Below are 18,511 nucleotides of genomic sequence, written 5' to 3'. Positions count from 1 at the left end.
GTGTTCCCGTAGGAAAAAGGTAAAAACAAAGTATTTAATAAAATTTAAAAAAAAATCCAGGGGCAACTGCCCCCACCTATCCCTTCCAAGGTCCGCCCCTGCCATTGGATATCCGCAAATACCAACTATCCACATGGGTACCTGTAAGTATTGTGGATTTGGAAACAGGAAGCGCTACCCGTGCCCGCGCCCGCTGTCATCCCTAGGGTAAATAGTGTGGCATTGGATGGTGGATACTATGTCCAATTGGGAACCATAATCAGCTAAATTAAATTGGTAAATATGGTATGTCGACAACAATTATTATGGGACAGTATATATATACTATTATTATAAAGATTTATACACGATTAATATATGATCTCTGCATTCATTTATTTTATTTATATTTATTAGTTAATAATAATAATAATTAAATATGAATAATAAATGATAGAACAAAAGTAAAAAAAAACTCTCCAATGCATATATTTTTCTTCTCAACATGTAATTTGGTTATAGCATTATTAAACATTGCTTATCATTTGTTTGGTTATGTTTCATATTTGTAATAATGAAATTGTTGTTATGTATATGTTATCTATTTGAGATCTCTACTTTATAATTTTTAAGATACTCAACTCAACAATTCTACTTATTGTTGACTTCTTCCCTCTTCTATCAAACATTTTCTCAGGTATGCCACCAAGAGAGTTAGACCCATACAATTATACTCCGCCACCCAAAGACCCAAGGTTTCCTCATGTTAACGAATTCGACATTCCTGATAGTGATTCTGATTCCAATTTCGATCTTGATATCATATCTGATGATGATAACGATGATATAGCAAGCTTGCTAGAAAAAAGTGGAAGCTCGGTCGAAGAATCCCATTTAATAATGCATGAAGAGGATGCACTAATATATAGTGATGATGGAAAAATTTATCAAAGAACACCTCTAGGTATATTTTGGATTCCAAGAGTTAGGGGAGAACAAAGGTCAGTGATCGATTTCTCACGCTACATGTTGATGCCTACTCCAAAAGGAACTATCCCTCATAGAAGGGTTACAACCCAAATTCCTCATAATATTCCTAGTGTTGCACAAATGCATGTGCAACTTAACCTTTGATGAAGGAATGGTTATGGAGGATTGGTATACATAATAATAGCTTGTCCATATGCAACTTAACTATAAGATGCATCCAGTGTTTTAAATTGCAGTTGCGGTCGCGATAGCGGTTGCGGTTACTGTGATTGCGGTCATTGCGACCATTGCGATACGGATTGCGGCCATTGCAGTGTGAATTATTTTGTGAGAAAAAACATATTTTTGACATCGATGCAGTTTGATGCGGCCTGATGCGGTTCCGTTGTGGCCCGATGCGGTCCAAATACGGTCTGATGCGGTTGCATCGCGGCCTGTTGCGATCGCATCACTGGGAATCGAGATCACATCACAATTGCGGTGTGATGCGGTTGCGGCAGTCACCGCAATCGCAATATTGCGGCCGCATCGTGTGATGCGGTCCACAATTTGATACACTGGATGCATCATTGTGGATAGTTAGCTAGAGAAACCTTGATGAATAAATTGGACAATTGTGAGAACCTCGACCTGAAGGTTCGTGTATATGGAAGATGAAACCCTAATGTTTGGAAAACAAAGTATTTGTTGTACTGTGATGTACTATTTAATGTTTTTGTTTTAAATTTTCTCATTTTAGATAACTTTGGAATATCGAATAGTAGATAGAGATCACAAAATGAATTACCCTGTCTATTTCGTTTGTGCCCACAAATGTCCATAAAGATTTACACTAACTATGTTTTATACTAACTACTAAATAATGATGGAATACTTTACCCTAAATTATATTAACATTTGTCTTAACTAAACTGAAACCTATTATATATGTATTCTTTAATGGTAAAAATAATAACTAAAAATAAGTTTAAATATTTAAAATGGAGTTTGGTAGCCCGTCTACGGTTCGTGTTGTCTTTCCTTTTCATTCTAAAAGTGAAAAGTCGGTCTACAACCAATATTGTTTCTTTGCTATTAATCTCATCTTTATAAAAATAAATTACTTACTATTACCTTTTAAAATAACTTAAATATTTAAAATGGTGTTTGTTAGTCAAGTCTACGACCCGTGTCGTCTCTTCCTTATCACTCTAAAATTGGAAAGTCGGTCTACAACAAGTGTTATCTCTTTGTTATCAATCACAACTTTCTAAAAAAATATTCATAATTATCTATTAAAATTAATTATCTTTTAATTATTTATAATTATCTATTAAAATTAATCAATCTTATATTCATATTCGTTTTTTATTCTGATTCGAATATTCAAATATATAATAATAATAATAATACATTGTTTTGACTGTATGACATTATGTATTATTTGAGAATATAATGAATCCATGATCCTTTGTTTCACCAAGTTGAATGTAAAAATGGAGGAATATAAATATCTATTAAAAAATCAAACATCTTTTAAATATCTATAAATAGAGTTTGGTAGCCTGGTCTACGGTTCGTGTCGTCTCTTTTTTTTTACTCTAAAAGTGGAAAGTCGGTCTGTGGTCAGTGTTGTCCCTTTACTATTAATTTCACTCTTCTAAAATAAATTGTATCCAAATATCTACTTTAAAATTTTAAATACAATTTTGGGATTTAAATAGTCCAACCTATGATCCGTATTGTCTCTTCCTTTCTACACTAAGAGTAGAAAGCCGGTCTTCGACTAGTACCTCTCTTTACTATTAATCCCTATTCCATAAATTTATAAAAATATTTCTACGATGAAAGCTACAATTATAATCAAACCAAACCAAACAAATTAATCATTTTTTTAAACCAGAACTACATAGTCTTGATTTTCCTATTGCATCTAGATATACATAGGTTCAAAATAAACTCTTGTCTGACACAAATATAAAAATAAAAATATTTTGTTTTAGTAATTGAATTTTATTAAATAATTTTTAAGGGTATAAAAATTCCTGTGATTAGTGAGGGTACCGTTTTGATACTGGAAGATGGGGTGCTAATACATTCCTTAAACCGTAATTGACTCCCGAGCTCAAAACTCTTGTTTAAAAGACCATTTTTATCCAATTCGGGCATAAAAAAGTGTTCTATGTTTTAACCGCAAAAAAATATAGTGGCGACTCCAAATCAATTTAGGAGAGATAGAAATCGAGTTCACCGCTCCTAAGCCTCAGAGCCGGTCTTCCAGCCGAAAATTGGATCACAACACATATTTACTTATTTTTATATAGTGAAGATCCAAACCAGTCTCTCAATGATTTTGTATACCGCTTTATTCCCTAAAATTAGATTTTTTTTTTCATGTTTAAGGATTAATGTGTAGGGATGACAACGGGCGCGAGCGGGTGCAAATAATGCTTTCTTGTTCCTAAATTCATTATATTTACCGGTACTCGTACTGGTAGCGGGTATTTGCAGATACCCAACGGATTATTGATTTTAATTATATATTTATATAACTTGTAATAACAAATATGTAAAATAATTATTATGTGAATAATATAATATATGTTTGATAAATTTGTGATCATAGTCAAATATGTGTAATTTATTATGAAATAATAATAATATATATGATATATAATCTTAAAATAATAATAAATGTATATAAAAATTCAATTAATACTAAATATATAAATTTGCAGTTACCCACGGGGCAGTGGATATTATAAAACTCATTCACATCTATAAGCTATTTTTACGAGTATCCGTTGCGGGTATTTCCACGGGTACCCATAGGTCGGATTTTTTTTGTCATCCCTATTAATGTGTCTCATATTTTAAATTTTTGAGATCAATTTGTCATGTATTAGTTTTTAGAGATTAAAGTAAGAGTGTAATATCTATGCATTGATAGAAAAATTTATATATAGTTAGTGGATCATCTACCATTCATTTGAATTATTTTTTTTGAAGAGTCAATGATAATTGAAAATAAATGATAAGTAATATAGTAACATTATATAAAACTCATACACTATCAGTATTTTTTTTAATGCTAAATCTAACACATACAAAAATTATGATTGAACAATTTTAGTCTTCACTCTTATTTCATCCAACAATTGGCACTTTATGATTGGTTTATGCATGAATACTTGATTTTCTCATTTCATAAGAACATGTCACCATTAATATAATATATATTTGTGGAGTGAAAAAAACTTTGCACACATTCCATAATTATTTTATATTGGGTGTCCATGAATTCTGCTCAAGTGTGCAGAACCATTGGTTTCATTTGTTTTGTGATATGAAAATTTATGATAAGAAGACTTCATAATCCATATCTTCATATCTTCATTTATATGGACCCAACAACGTGTACTAGTCTTATCAAATGGGACCCATATTCCATTAATTTGGGAGGAATTGTTCTATACTCTATATATTTTCCTCTTATCATAACTACCCTCTTAACTAATATACATTGGTTCAAGTAGTACATGTTTGATTCCCCTTAAGCAAAGTCTCAGGTTCGAGTCTTGTAGATGGAAAAAATGTTCGTTGAGCATTAGTTTAAGTGATACATGTGGGAAACAAAAAAAACTACCCTCTTAACATTTAACTTTCATTTAGATTTAGTTTACACCCTTTACACTTTAGAAATTTTTATAAAGAATTACTTCTCAAAAATAATAAGGTGATGATTATTAAGACTTAGGAATATAATATTTATGAACTATTAGTGTAAAGAATTATCCATAGCCAATATATTATCTATAATTCATTTTTTTCCAGAATTAATGATAATTAAAAATGAATGGTGAATAATGGTCTGAAATATATAAAACTTTTATACTATTAGTGCAAACATTTTTTTTTCTCAATTATTAATCTAATTATATTTTTGATACTTTTTAAAAAATGTGAACTTTTGACGTGAAACTATTTTTTCCATTGCAAAATCAAAGAAAAAAAGTGATGTGAAACTATTTTGTTTATAAAAAAAGAATATCATTGTTAAAAAAGGATTGCTTACTAGAGAGAAGAGGTTAGATAAATGAGAATTAGAAAGTGAGATGAAGATTATTATAAGACTTGGAAAATAGTAAGTATGGTTATATATAAAAAGATGAAAACATTATAGTCAAAATTAGAAAATTTAAATATACCTAAATGAAATAAATTATATATTTCGTAATTAATTTATATGTCACTTCATATTTTGGAATACCAACTTGCTATTAATGTTATTGAATATTTCTCGCTCAATATAAGTTATTAGATAATCATTTATCCATGTATATCTCATTCGATTACATAATCTTTTTTTCTTCACAATCTTCAAGTTGAAAAGACTTTTTCTACTCGTTGTGACAATATGTAAAATCATTGATATAGTCAAAAGAAGATAAACTAATGGATAAACAAGATGTCTTCTACTTTCAACAAACTTATCTAAAAAGATTATTGATTATTTCATTCAACATTCAAGCATTAGTCGAACAAAAATCAAGTGAATAAACTTTGCAAATTCAATTCAATTATTTTTGCTATATCAAAACTAGAGAACAAATTGGATGAGCTCAAACAAGAGATACAAAGAAACAACCTATTATTTGTTTTAGAGAAATGTACATGAAGTTCTTTAAGTTGCATATCCATAATAGTATAAAATAATTTAACACAAAATAATAATTATTTATTTTTATGAAGCATGTCATATTGCTCGTAAAAATTCAAGGAAATTCACGATATACATTTGCACACCCTAAAGTGCATGTAGCACTCCCCAGTGTTAACCGTTGAATAAGAAAATTGAAGGGGTTAGTGATAACTTTTAAAGAGGGTAAAATTAGATATAGAAAATTATATAAGTTCAATTATTTGTATGATTTAGATATATTTCATCTTTATATAATAGTATAGATAATATTAAGTTATTAGTATATATTTATTTTTCTTGATGGATGAAAAAGAGAAAGGTATGGAACACAAAATAAGACAAGGCATTTATTCATTATCCTTCTCTTGTTTTTTACCAATAATACAAGACACGTGGCCATGAAAAAAAGAGAGGATATAAAAGGAAAAGAAGAATCTTGCATAAAAAAAAGAAAAACCATATATTTGTTGATGATTATAGTTATCATTTCTTAGACCATACATTATAATTGTGGCAAATCATATTTTCTGATTTTGTTTGGTTCTCAATATTTGTTCCTAGTTCACCAATAAGTACTAGCTAGAGGACTTGATTAATAGTATGATTGGTTCATTTTTTCTTCCTTCAACATTTTGAGTGTTTAGCTTAGTTCAAACTTTGGTGTCATTTATGGCTCTCAATTTGCCCTCTCCAACTCAAGTGAAGCCTCTATTTTTCTCTCATAATCTTAAATCAAACACCATCACAAAACTTTCAGGTTTTTCTCGTGTCTTTGTCTCTTGTATCTGCTTCTCCTTATATATCGGTTGACTTATATTTTCATGTTATATATTTGGGTTATTCCTTTCGTTACGGATTTGTTCTAATATAGAAACTTAATATGATATTAAAGTCAGAGTTCAACTTCTTTAATTCTTTTGTCATGGATGAAAATGATCCATTCCATCATGGGTATGAATATGATCCATTCCATCATGGGTATGAATATGAGTCCATCGACTGGTTTGATAGGGTACTACAAACATATTATGGAAAATAAATCTTATATCTTCTATTTATCGGGTATGATTTAAATCATGATCGGATTTGCTTCGGATGAAGAGGAAGCAACAAATATAAGCATGATAAAGTCTAAGGATGATAAAGTCTAAGGAGAGGTTGATGTGTGAATGTAGTAAACTAAACTTTCAAAAAATATGAGAGAAATGGAGTTTTATGACTTTTAATATTATTTTATTAGAAAATAATTAAATCTGGACCACTAAAATAATTTGTGTCACGTATAAGTATCTGCATCCGATACCGAAGACGATCTGTGCTAAGTAAAATGGATAAAACAGGACAACAAAATTAGTTGAATAAGGTCTTGAAGTTAAAAGGAGCCACACTATTCATATTAACAATTAAGTTTATATATATATATATATATAGTTATATACCTTTCTTATCATTAAGCCTATTTTTGATACCTTATCAAAATAGACAGAGATTTTGTTGGCTGATAAAGTTCAGTGGAATATTTACACACAGAAAAAATTAAAATGTAATATAAGTAACTAAGAAAAAAAGCAAGGAAAATGACTTTTGACTCAATAAATAATCATTTATTTTAAGAGATTTGTATAAGAAAAATAATGAAAGATTTTTTTTTGACAACCTTTTCAAAGCATCACATACTTTGGCTTCTAAAAGTTTCCACACCCAACTTATTTAATATATTACAAAGAGAAAGATTTTAGCAACAAAATATAGTAAAAAGTTTTATCTATAAAAATATATTATAATTTTCCTAATAAATTAGTCTACAAATCTTCTTAAATAGAAGTGAAGTGGTACACATTTTAGAGTATTTTTAGACTAATTTTTTAAGGAATTAATAAAAATGAAAATAGATAATAAATATTGAATTGATAATATATAATCCTTCTGAATTCTTCAATTATGTTCCTTCTATTAGTTCTTCTGAATGAATCATAAATTACTTATTTATTTAATCCTTCAATTATGTTCCTATATGATGTACATAAAGTTGTATATATTTGTGTGATTATTACATAATTATATTAACTAATGAAGTTTTTGATTGATAGGTAGGTTTTGTATAAAGAGAAAAGATTATGAGAATGGAATAGAGAGAAGAGTTTATTGCTCTATACAACCAGCTTGGGCAGGAACAGCTATTCCTGATCCTAATCTAAAGATATGGGATGGACCTAAACCAATCACTATCTTAGGATCTACTGGTTCAATTGGAACCCAGGTATAGGTAACTAGTGTTTTAAATTACGATTGTCGGGGTCGTAGTTACTATGATTACGATAATTGCAATCGTTGCGGTGTAAATTATGACGTTGTGAGGTCAATTATTTTTTGTGAGAAAAAAAATATTTTTGATATTAATGCAGTCTAATGCAACCTGACTTGGTTGCGTTGAGCCTGATGCGACCAAAGTACGGTTCATTGTGTTTGTGTTGCAGTCCAATGTGGCTGTATCATTATGATTCAGTATCACATCGCAATTATAATATGATACAGTTGTAGCGGTCACCACAACCATAATATTATGGCGGCTGCATCACGTGATGCGGTCCGTAACTTGAATCACTGCATGTATAATTTATTTTATATTTATTTTCATTTAAAATTAATCAAAATTTGATTTTAGTCCCTAGCTATAATTTATTTTTCTAGGCTTTGATATACATATTTCAAAATTGGGGCCTAAAATCAAAATTGTTTTATAGGGACTAAACATATTTAAGCCTACTGAGAATTACATATGCAATTATTTTATATATATATATATGAAAGTTTACTAACATGTAGTCTTAATTATTTTCCCTTGGTTATTTTTGTAGACACTGAATATAGTGGCTGAGTTTCCTCATAGATTCAAAGTTGTGGGTCTTGCAGCTGGTTCAAATGTTACTCTTCTTGCTGACCAGGTAACAAAAATACATACTCTAGTAAAAGCAAGATACGACACGAGACACAGACACACAATTACGACAAAAGGACTATAAAATATAAGACGTTATATAATACGGTAAGAAGTGTCTGAAAGTATCCAATATAAATATAACGACTATTATGAAGTGTTTGTGCTTTTTCGATAATCTAGTAAATTAAGATAATTTGGATAAGAAAAAGAGACTTAATTTCTTAGAACTAAACTAACTATCATGTTAAATTCTCCATCAATATTTCTCATATATTGAGATAGTACAAACAAAAGAAATCTGATTTTCTTACTATTTTATGTTTATGCAGGTTAAGACATTTAAGCCTCAAGTTGTAGCACTTAGAAATGAGTCTCTTATTGATGAACTTAAAGAGGCTTTGGCTGATAGTGAACACCAACCTGAAATCATCACTGGAGAGCAAGGAGTCATTGAGGTACAAACCTTTTTTTATGTCACATCCTATGATGTAGTTTATTGAGCCAATATTGTTTTTCGTAAGCCGACAAAGCGTTGGTATACTGATGTGAAGTTGCGCTAAAAGGGGTTTGAATACTGGGAACTATATTTGTTGAGAGGGGCGGCTATGTAACCCAAAAGGGACCTAGTTCATTTCCCGAAAAATAATATTGTTTTTCGTAAGTAACATCACATTTTTTTCAGGTTGCTCGTCACCCTGATGCAGCCACTGTAGTTACTGGAATAGTTGGTTGTGCAGGATTAAAGGTAACTCCATATCCATATTTACATGATCTTCAACATGCATCCTAGTTACATGATCTTCAACCACGACTTGAACCAAAACCTTAAGGCTTTAGTTCCATGGGCCTTTCCTTCTTATAAACTCTTTCACTCCTTCCCGCATATCCAATGTGGAACTTCACACTTGAATAAACCCAACAATTGGTATATTAACTTCATTTGATTAAGTCAAACTAGTTATTAGTCAAAAGATATATGCTTATGATGATATATGTATGTTATGATTTGTAAAAAGTGGAGAAAACAAAAGAATATTGAGAGGAAGAAAATATTACAAAAAATGCATATAGTAGTTTACATATTCTATGTAATGAAACTAGTAATTTTATTCATAACCCAAAAATGGTTTTGGCTATTACTAATACTTCATCTGAATATTTTCTTAGCCAACTGTTGCTGCAATAGAAGCAGGGAAAGACATAGCATTGGCCAACAAAGAGACAATGATTGCTGGAGCCCCTTTCATTCTTCCTCTTGCTCACAAGCATAACATCAAAATCCTTCCTGCTGATTCAGAACATTCTGCTATTTTTCAGGTATGCATGCAAGTATATTATTCCGCCCTTTCATTTTCCAGGCACAGTTAGCCGAACCTCGTTAACAAATTCTCTTGTCTTACTCCCCTCTGTTTATTATATGCCCTTTATTTGACTGCTTGTGGCCAACATTGCGCAACAATCGCTTCTGCTGCACCAACACATACCAATCGTGTTTACTTTTTATATCACTCATTCAATCCTTTGTTTTGGATTGAAGCAATGAATCTTGTTGATAGTCACTAATGTTCATGATTCTTATCTACAGTGTATACAAGGGTTACCAGTAGGTGCACTTAGGAAAATTCTTTTAACTGCATCTGGAGGTGCTTTCAGGTAACTAAATATGTGTATTTTGCATATGTTCATGTCTAAATAACTTGTCGTTTTAGTGCTCTATCGCTTTGTTTTCCATTAAGCTAGTCACGGTTTTAAATTGTTGTTGCAGTCATGATTGATGTTATATTGTGTTTACCATAATTACGGGAAAATATGGTCGACGCAACTACAATTATAGTCCAATGTGATTACAGACACTAACAAAACGACAATATCGTAGCCATAATTGCGGTCGTAGGCCACCATTTAAAACCATTGCTTGAAGCAACTAGACTATGTATAATTAACCTGAATTACTTTAAGCAATTTCTATTGATTAACAGAGAATGGCCTGTTGAAAAAATGAAAGACATTAAAGTTTCTGATGCATTAAAGCATCCAATTTGGACTTTAGGAAGAAAAATAACTGTGGACTCTGCTACCCTATTCAATAAGGTAAGTTTCCTTATACTCTCAATGTTTTTGGATGAAAAATACTTTCTTTATGAATCTAATATAATTGTTAACATTTTATAGTTATATACATTATTTTCTTATTGGCAGGGTCTAGAAGTAATTGAAGCACATTACTTGTTTGGAGCAGAATATGATGATATTGAGATTGTTATTCATCCACAATCTATCATACATTCAATGATTGAAACACAGGTTCTGTGTTAATAGTTGCATGCAGAATACTCACTTTTTCTGATATTTTTCATGAGAACTTTTTCTTATACTGTTTTGATGCTTTGCAGGACTCATCTGTTATTGCACAGTTGGGATTACCCGATATGCGATTGCCGCTCCTTTACACGTTGTCTTGGCCAGAGAGAATCTATTGCTCCGAAATAACTTGGCCTCGCCTTGATCTTAGCAAGTACAAACATTTTCCCTTGATGCATAACTATTTCAACTTCAAAGATGGCTTACTTTACTGATCTAATAGTTCCTATCACATTATTTGTTATGAAATGCAACACTTCAAAATAGTCACTATTATTAGCTATCAACTTATTGATGCAGCCATATTTAAAATTGTCATTATTCAGGTATGGTTCTCTCACATTTCAAGCTCCGGACAATGTGAAGTTTCCATCGGTGAATCTTTGCTATGCTGCCGGACGTGCCGGAGGCACGATGACAGGAGTTCTTAGTGCAGCAAATGAGAAAGCTGTGGAACTTTTTGTTGAAGAAAAGTAAGCACTATGTTATTTATTTTCCTTATGCTGAATGTTACATTGAGAAATTCACTGCATTTTATATGTGTATATCTCTACTCTACCTTAATCAAACCAATGAGATGATACATCATCCATATCCTGACTAAACCTTGAACATTTGGAATACGGAAATGTAAATTAAAACGAGTTTAACATGTGTACACTGATCGTGTAAAGTTTTTACGGATCATAATGAAATTTAATGAGTTGCACAAGTTATTTGTCACAAGGGAGTAAAATCACTTTTTAGTTATGCAGATGAAAAATGTTCCAATCATGAAACATCATTTTCATTTCATATTAGCATTACATGATTGCCACACAAGTGCATAGATAGGGACTAGTTTCCAAGATCTTCGATAGGTAAGGAACTAATCCCTTTCGGGGTGTGTGGTTGTCCCTCCAAATAAGTGTCGCTCTCAGGAATTGAACCATTGACCTTTTGGTCATCCTAAGGATCCAGCAGGGTCTTACACCATTAGACCAACGTCTTGACAATTCGGATCCACTCCTGAATGTCAATTTTTTCTGTTTTCAGGATAAGCTATCTAGATATTTTCAAGGTGGTGGAGCTAACATGTGAAGAACATCAAAAAGAATTGGTAGCATCACCTTCACTTGAAGAAATTATTCACTATGACCAATGGGCAAGACAACATGCTGCTAATTTGCAAAAAACATTGAGTTACTGAATCCTATGTTGTTGTGATGCATTTGTTGGCATTAGTCAAATGTATAGAATCAAATGTAAATGGCTAATGGTTTCAACAAAAAAAGGCCTTTCCAAATAATGTTGGATTTGTATCAAGATTCCAAGGGTTAATGCAATGAATTAATCTCATAATCATTGGGGTTATTAGGAGTAAAAAATTTCCATCTTTTATTTTTGGTATATATAAGTGGTAACTCAAGTGAGAACAGTTCTCATGTGACAATTACGAGAACCATAAATATAGGCTTTACAACCAATCATGAATAGTCAAGATTAAAAGTTAGTTATTAGTCACATTATAGTCATATGCATATATCTTTTAATCTTGACCGGTCAAATAAGATCCAATAGTCTATATTAATCATTCTCACAATAACACATTGTTCTCACGTGAGTCGTCCCCTATATATTTAACCTAATTTTTTGACAATATATATATAGGGGCTATTTACGTCAAAATAATTCTCATATAAAAATTGTGAGAAGAATAAATCTGGACCTTACAATGAATCATGAATGGTTATGATTAAAAGTTAGTTATTGATCACATGATAGTCATATGCATATATCTTTTAATCTTAACCGTTCAATCAAGATCTAATGGTATATATTAAATATTCTCATTCTCACAATAGTGCATTGTTCTTACGTGAGAAGCTCCATACAAAAATGTTTATAAGTTACAAATAAGTTATTTCCTAATTAAAAACAAAATCACTAAAAATTTACAATTTGTTACACAATAAAAATACTTCAAACCTGACTCAGAACTAGTTGACTATAAGATACCTTAGATATACACCAAATACATTCAAATTTTGTATTGGAAACTTTTAGTACAAGTAATAATCAATGTTAACAATAACATTTATTTTATTACCTACCTTGAACTTCACTAAGAGTTACATTGTTATTTGAAAGAGATTGAGTTTTTTGAGAGGATGTTGAACATGATAAACTTTCTTTATGAACAAATGCTACCTTTTTTGGTGGTGGAAGATGTGTAATTTCACTTATTAGCATCAAAACTATTGTAGACATAGTTGGTCTATCTTTTGTAAGTTCTTGAACACATAAAAGTCCTATGTGTATGCACCTTAAGATACTATTCTCAAAGCATGGATCATTTATCTCTTCATCTATTATTGATGTAATGTTTTCTTCATTCCATAGTTTCCATGCCTAAAAAAGAACAACAAAAAAAACATTACTAAGAACTTATTAATAACCTTTGTAGTTAAAATGAAATATGGGCATGTATACTTACATATCCGACAAGGCTAAGTGAATCCTCGTTATAAAAGCTAGTGTTTCTTCTTCCGGTGACAATCTCTAATAACAATACTCCAAAACTATAGACGTCTGATTTCTCTGAAAATATCCCCTCCATTGCATATTCAGGTGGCATGTAACCGCTGCATAGTGAACAATAACTATTAGTAACTCGATATGCAAAGATGATAATGTAGTGATGAGAGATGAATACTTACTATGTTCCCACGACTCTTTTGGTATTAACTTCATGATCTTCACCACCTTTAAAAATCCTGGCCAAACCAAAATCTGATATTTTTGGATTCATCTTATCGTCGAGTAAGATATTGCTTGCCTTGAGATCTCTATGTATAATTCTTAATCTTGAATCTCTGTGAAGATAAAGTATTCCTCGAGCTATTCCTTGGATTATGTTAAAGCGCTTTTTCCAATCTAAATCTTTCCTTTGAAGTGGATCTAAAAATTGATGATGAAAATGCATACTTTAAAAAGTTGATGAGAAAAAAAAAAGCATGCAATAATCTTAAAGAGTTGAAGTTATAATACAAGGAATCTTGAACTAACCAAAGATAAATGCATCCAAACTTTTATTTGGCATGAACTCATATACCAACATTTGTTCATCTCCTTCAATACAACATCCAAGAAGTCTTACAAGATTTCTATGTTGAAGTTTTGAAATCACTACCACTTCATTCATGAATTCTTCTAAACCTTGTGTAGATGCTTTTGCAAGTCTTTTAACAGCAATTTCTTGCCCATTTTCCAATTTTCCCTACAAGTAGTATAAATATCTAAGTTTGATTGTTGCAAACTTGCAATATAATATGAAATATAATGATAGAAATCACTTAAAAGCATTATTGCAAGTCGAGTTTTAAAGAGAAATGAAAGGCTTCAGAGTCGTTTCACATTTATATTTTGGGTAGACATCTTCTGTCCCAAAAGAGTGTACCATTGCATATGATTAGACAAAATATTTAATTATTAAATTTTTAACTTAAATATATTTTTTAACCAGTCATAATCAGTGGTACACATAGTGGCACACTATATAGGACAATAGATGTTTTCTCGTATATTTTATGACTTTTAAGTCTTTTCCTTCTCTCCACTACCCTTCAGGAATCGACTCAGAAACAGACCCTTAGACGAAAGTACCTTGTATACAGGACCAAAACCTCCCTTCCCAAGCATACTAGCCAAGTGAAAATCATTTGTAGCAGTTGCAAGCTGTTCAAATTCAAATAGTGGTAGCTCTTCAAGTTTAGTTTGTTTTTGTTCTCCACTGCTTAAATTTTGAGTATGATTTCTTGTATCTGTCATATATAAACAAACACACATGGTCCAAAATATATGATTTCACAAAATCTTAAGACAAAACTTCTCTAGGCTTTCATCTTAAATTATCAAAAGCTGTTATTAAAAATGAGACTTTTCATACTCTAGCATTCATATAGCATATATATATAATATATATATATAAAAGTTGTACACTTTTAATATATTATCTTTATATAAAAGTCCCCTCAATTTTTCACATGTTACACCATTTCTATTGAGAGAAAAGTGAGTGGCACACTAAAAATTGTCGGTTTGATTAACTAATCCAACTTGGAATAATAAATTTAGAGTGTAATATTCATGTATCGGTAGTATAAAGATTTATATACAGTCAATGCATCATTTACAATTTATTTATATTACTTGTATTTCAAAGTTAATGATAATCAAATATTACCGGTGCATGATAGAATGGTAGTATAAAAATCTCTTACAATTTCAGCTACTAACATTTTGATGCAACAACATAGTAAAATACCTATGCACTCTAAAGATTTGTACACACATTCGGTGAATCATTTATCATTCGATTGTATTAATTGTACTTAAGAGTCAATAATAATTAAAAATAAATCGTGGATATATAATGAGAGATATAATTTACCTGTTTGTTTAGTAGTCCATTTCTGCCACAAAATATATGCACACACCACTAAGGTAATTATTCCTATTGCTCCAGCAGTAACACCAACTATTAGTGCCTTGTTTCCTCTTCTCTTTTTATCTGTACCTGTAAAACATCCAGCATAAATTTAGGCTCAGATTCAATATCTAGGCACGACATTTGATGAAAGAGATAATTCCAGAAAATAGTCCCTACGACGGAAAATACTCTAACGAATAGCGAAAAGTATATATAATTGTCTATTCTAGAATAAATCTTTCAATCAGCTATAACGATGTAGAATAAGTCATCGGTATAAATTAGAATGAAAACCAAAACAAGTCAAATAACTTTGATCAATGTTTAGGCTGAGTTTCAATATTCAGGAACGACATTTAATGAAAGAGACAATTCCAAAAAATAGTCAGACGGAAAAAAATCAACTTACCGAGTAACGAATGGGGGGTACGAATGTAGAGATCAACTCCTCCATATGGAAATTTTTGTAAGTCAATTAAGTCTTTGGTCCAATACATGCATCCAATATAAGAATCATATGCATGAGCCAAACAAGAACAATTGCCTAAGCAATATTCCATACACTTATTTTGATCAACATCTAATAATCTTTCTAATAAATCAGGAACTTTCATATTATGATGCACCAAAAACCCATCTTGTTCCAAAACACTACTTCCATTACTCATATTCCCACACTGCAATGGAACATTTCTCACACACCCATTACTCCAATTTTTCATATTCCATTCCTCTAAATTCTTAGGCTCAAACCCTTCAAAACAACTACATATTGGTATAGTAGAATTATCACACCTTCCAAATGGACCACATGCACCATAAAAATCACACTCATTTTGATCCACTTCAAGATTCACATACTCAACTTTGTTTAAAATCCTCACCAATTTAAGTGTACCACTTGGAACAATGCTTAGAATTCCAAAATCATTTGGGTCTGCAACACTATAAGTTACATATATAGTTCCATCAGAATCATTTTCAAAACGCCAACCATATAAATATTCAGTTGTTAACCTTGGTGTCCCAAGAAAGAACCTTCCATTCCAAGGACCAGTCCTCCAATAAGGCCTTGTTTTATTATACCAAAAAAACACTTCTGGGGTATCCAATCTTTCAAGACTAACAGTGAAATAACCACTAGAAGGATCAGAATCACTTTTTCTTGATACATATTGAATTTTCTTACCTGTATAAGGGTTTGAAGCTACTCTCATTGTTGGAACTGCTGAATCAGTAGGATGTGAGAAACTGTCCCATAATAATTGTCCTGATCCTGATCCTGACATAACATCGTAAAGGACAAGGTTTCCTGAATCATGAAGTTCAGCAGTTGAATTGGTTAAATTAGTTGAAACATTAGAAGACCATATGATAATGTTTTGTCCATTCATTATCACAAGATTGCCATCTTTGTGAATTTTCGCAACCCCGGAAGAATCTTTAAGTGGTTGATCTCTATTAGCTATCCATATAACATAGGATTGAGAAAGATACCAGATTGCTAGATATCGATCGGTCGAATTTTCCGGGCTGTAGAATCCTAGCTTCAAGTTTGTGTTGTTTGAGGTTATTGTCTCATTGTCTGTTATGAATCTGGTTGATGTAATAGCATGAATACTTGAAGAATTTGAACACAAATAAAATGTTGAAAATATGAACAAAGTTATGGGTAAGTAATTGGTATGACTTAGGAAATCCATAAACTTTAATGAATTGTTTTTTTTTGGGTAAGAAATTTGAGGAATCTTTGAAGTAATTGGAGTGTTTTTTGGAGTTGATAGGTTCATAGTTCATCCCATGTTCATAGTAGTGGGTGTTGAATTTTATAGCTATTGATCATGTGGGTCACAATTTCTTATCTTATATATGTCTCATTCAATACAACTTTATATAATTGGTCAAAAACAATTTTTTAAATTACATCAAATGAAATATCTACTAAATTATGAAAGAAATTTGTTCCACCATGATAAAGTGATAAATAGATATTATTTAGTAATGTGAGTTTGTAACTTAATAAGTAATGAGTTGTTCGGTAAATAAAAATTGGATGAACTTTGTAACTTTTAAAAATGAGTTTATAACATTTGAAAACTAGTTTTCATATTTAAGTAAGAGGATAATGTATCTCATTGTATCAGGAGATAACTTATCTCCTCTAGGCAGTAAAAATGTGCTATTTTGTTTAGTTTTAAAAATATTTTTATAGAAAATGACAAAACATGACACATGTCATGATTTCACTCGCAAGAGGAAATAACTTATCTCCTTATGCTAGAACATACTTTATTCCCTTTTAAGTAAAGTAGATTTCAGAAAATAAAGAAGTTTTCAATAATTCGTATATCAATTTTACCCTACAAAATATTTCAAAATTACACATCAATTACCTTTAACTAAAAAAACGGACACTTTTTAGTCATTTTTTAAATTTCAACTAATTATAAAATTAATTTAACAAAACAACTCTAGTTTAATAAGTTGTAAAAAAATATTCTAATTACGTTCATAACTATAAGTTATAAACTAACAATTACAAGTTATAAGCTAACAATTACAAGCAATTTTTGGTGAAGATTAACATTATACAGGACAACCATATCTTATGCTTTAATTAAGTATCTCTATAAGCGCGTTTAGCTTTTCAATCAAAGTTATTCATAGGCCAACTTGTAAGTGATAACTCATAAGAGAATAAAAAATGAAAAGTTAATAAGTCAATTCTTGATAATAGGAAAGTAAATGGCTGATTAACCCTACTAGCTACATGTGTTATTAGAGTATTATTAGTATAATAATAAAGATATGAAAATAATATATCTTTCAAAATGACGAGATAAATTATTTCATCCGATGAATAAAATCATGATATTTATTTTATTTAATTATTTTGTATAAAAATAATTTTAAAATTAAACAAAACAGTACATATATCATATTTTTATTAGCTAAAAAAGATAAGTTATTTAATAGTACGAAAAAATATTTTATTATTTGACGATATTAATATTAGATTAACAATTGAAGCTGATTATTTAAATCTAGGAATGCTCGTGACACCTAATAGTCAATGTTTTAACACTAC

General features: G+C 30.6%; 2 protein-coding genes across 5 annotated transcripts; one reads left to right on the top strand and one right to left on the bottom strand.

The window, feature by feature from the left end:
* On the top strand, nt 6,216–12,319 carry LOC109351900 (1-deoxy-D-xylulose 5-phosphate reductoisomerase, chloroplastic-like). Of its 3 annotated transcripts, XM_019593596.1 has the most exons (13): nt 6,216–6,407; nt 7,741–7,910; nt 8,509–8,595; nt 8,921–9,046; nt 9,274–9,336; nt 9,759–9,908; nt 10,177–10,244; nt 10,571–10,682; nt 10,791–10,895; nt 10,985–11,106; nt 11,279–11,425; nt 11,988–12,141; nt 12,237–12,319. In XM_019593596.1, exons 1-12 carry the CDS (start codon nt 6,320–6,322, stop codon nt 12,139–12,141), a joined length of 1,392 nt encoding a protein of 463 aa, XP_019449141.1. In that variant the 5' UTR covers nt 6,216–6,319; the 3' UTR covers nt 12,237–12,319. The 3 variants fall into 3 exon arrangements, with proteins under 3 accessions (XP_019449141.1, XP_019449149.1, XP_019449131.1); XM_019593604.1 differs by having other exon boundaries at nt 7,750–7,910; nt 11,988–12,299; XM_019593586.1 differs by having other exon boundaries at nt 11,988–12,299.
* On the bottom strand, nt 12,959–17,222 carry LOC109351886 (G-type lectin S-receptor-like serine/threonine-protein kinase At1g11330). Of its 2 annotated transcripts, XM_019593574.1 has the most exons (8): nt 16,921–16,992; nt 15,833–16,693; nt 15,385–15,510; nt 14,598–14,755; nt 14,001–14,211; nt 13,652–13,892; nt 13,429–13,576; nt 12,959–13,343 (listed from the first exon to the last, which is right to left on the bottom strand). In XM_019593574.1, the coding sequence occupies exons 2-8, from the start codon at nt 16,638–16,640 to the stop codon at nt 13,038–13,040; spliced, it is 1,998 nt and encodes a 665-aa protein (XP_019449119.1). In that variant the 5' UTR covers nt 16,641–16,693; nt 16,921–16,992; the 3' UTR covers nt 12,959–13,037. The 2 variants fall into 2 exon arrangements, with proteins under 2 accessions (XP_019449119.1, XP_019449111.1); XM_019593566.1 differs by having other exon boundaries at nt 15,833–17,222.

The sequence above is a fragment of the Lupinus angustifolius genome, chromosome LG01 (assembly GCF_001865875.1).
Source record: "Lupinus angustifolius cultivar Tanjil chromosome LG01, LupAngTanjil_v1.0, whole genome shotgun sequence".
NCBI lineage: Eukaryota > Viridiplantae > Streptophyta > Magnoliopsida > Fabales > Fabaceae > Lupinus > Lupinus angustifolius.
This window is presented reverse-complemented; position numbering and strand designations above follow the sequence as displayed.

Bases quoted from the DNA above. Each gene is read 5' to 3' on its own strand.
- LOC109351900 (XM_019593596.1), top strand. From the start codon at position 6,320: ATGGCTCTCAATTTGCCCTCTCCAACTCAAGTGAAGCCTCTATTTTTC. The intron at 8,596-8,920 runs GTAACAAAAATA...ATGTTTATGCAG, and splicing joins TTACTCTTCTTGCTGACCAG to GTTAAGACATTTAAGCCTCA. The intron at 10,896-10,984 runs GTTCTGTGTTAA...GATGCTTTGCAG, and splicing joins ATTCAATGATTGAAACACAG to GACTCATCTGTTATTGCACA.
- LOC109351886 (XM_019593566.1), bottom strand. From the start codon at position 17,213: ATGAACCTATCAACTCCAAAAAACACTCCAATTACTTCAAAGATTCCT. The intron at 14,756-15,384 runs GTAAATTATATC...TATATATGACAG, and splicing joins ATGGACTACTAAACAAACAG to ATACAAGAAATCATACTCAA. The intron at 14,212-14,597 runs GTACTTTCGTCT...TACTACTTGTAG, and splicing joins GTTTTGGTCCTGTATACAAG to GGAAAATTGGAAAATGGGCA.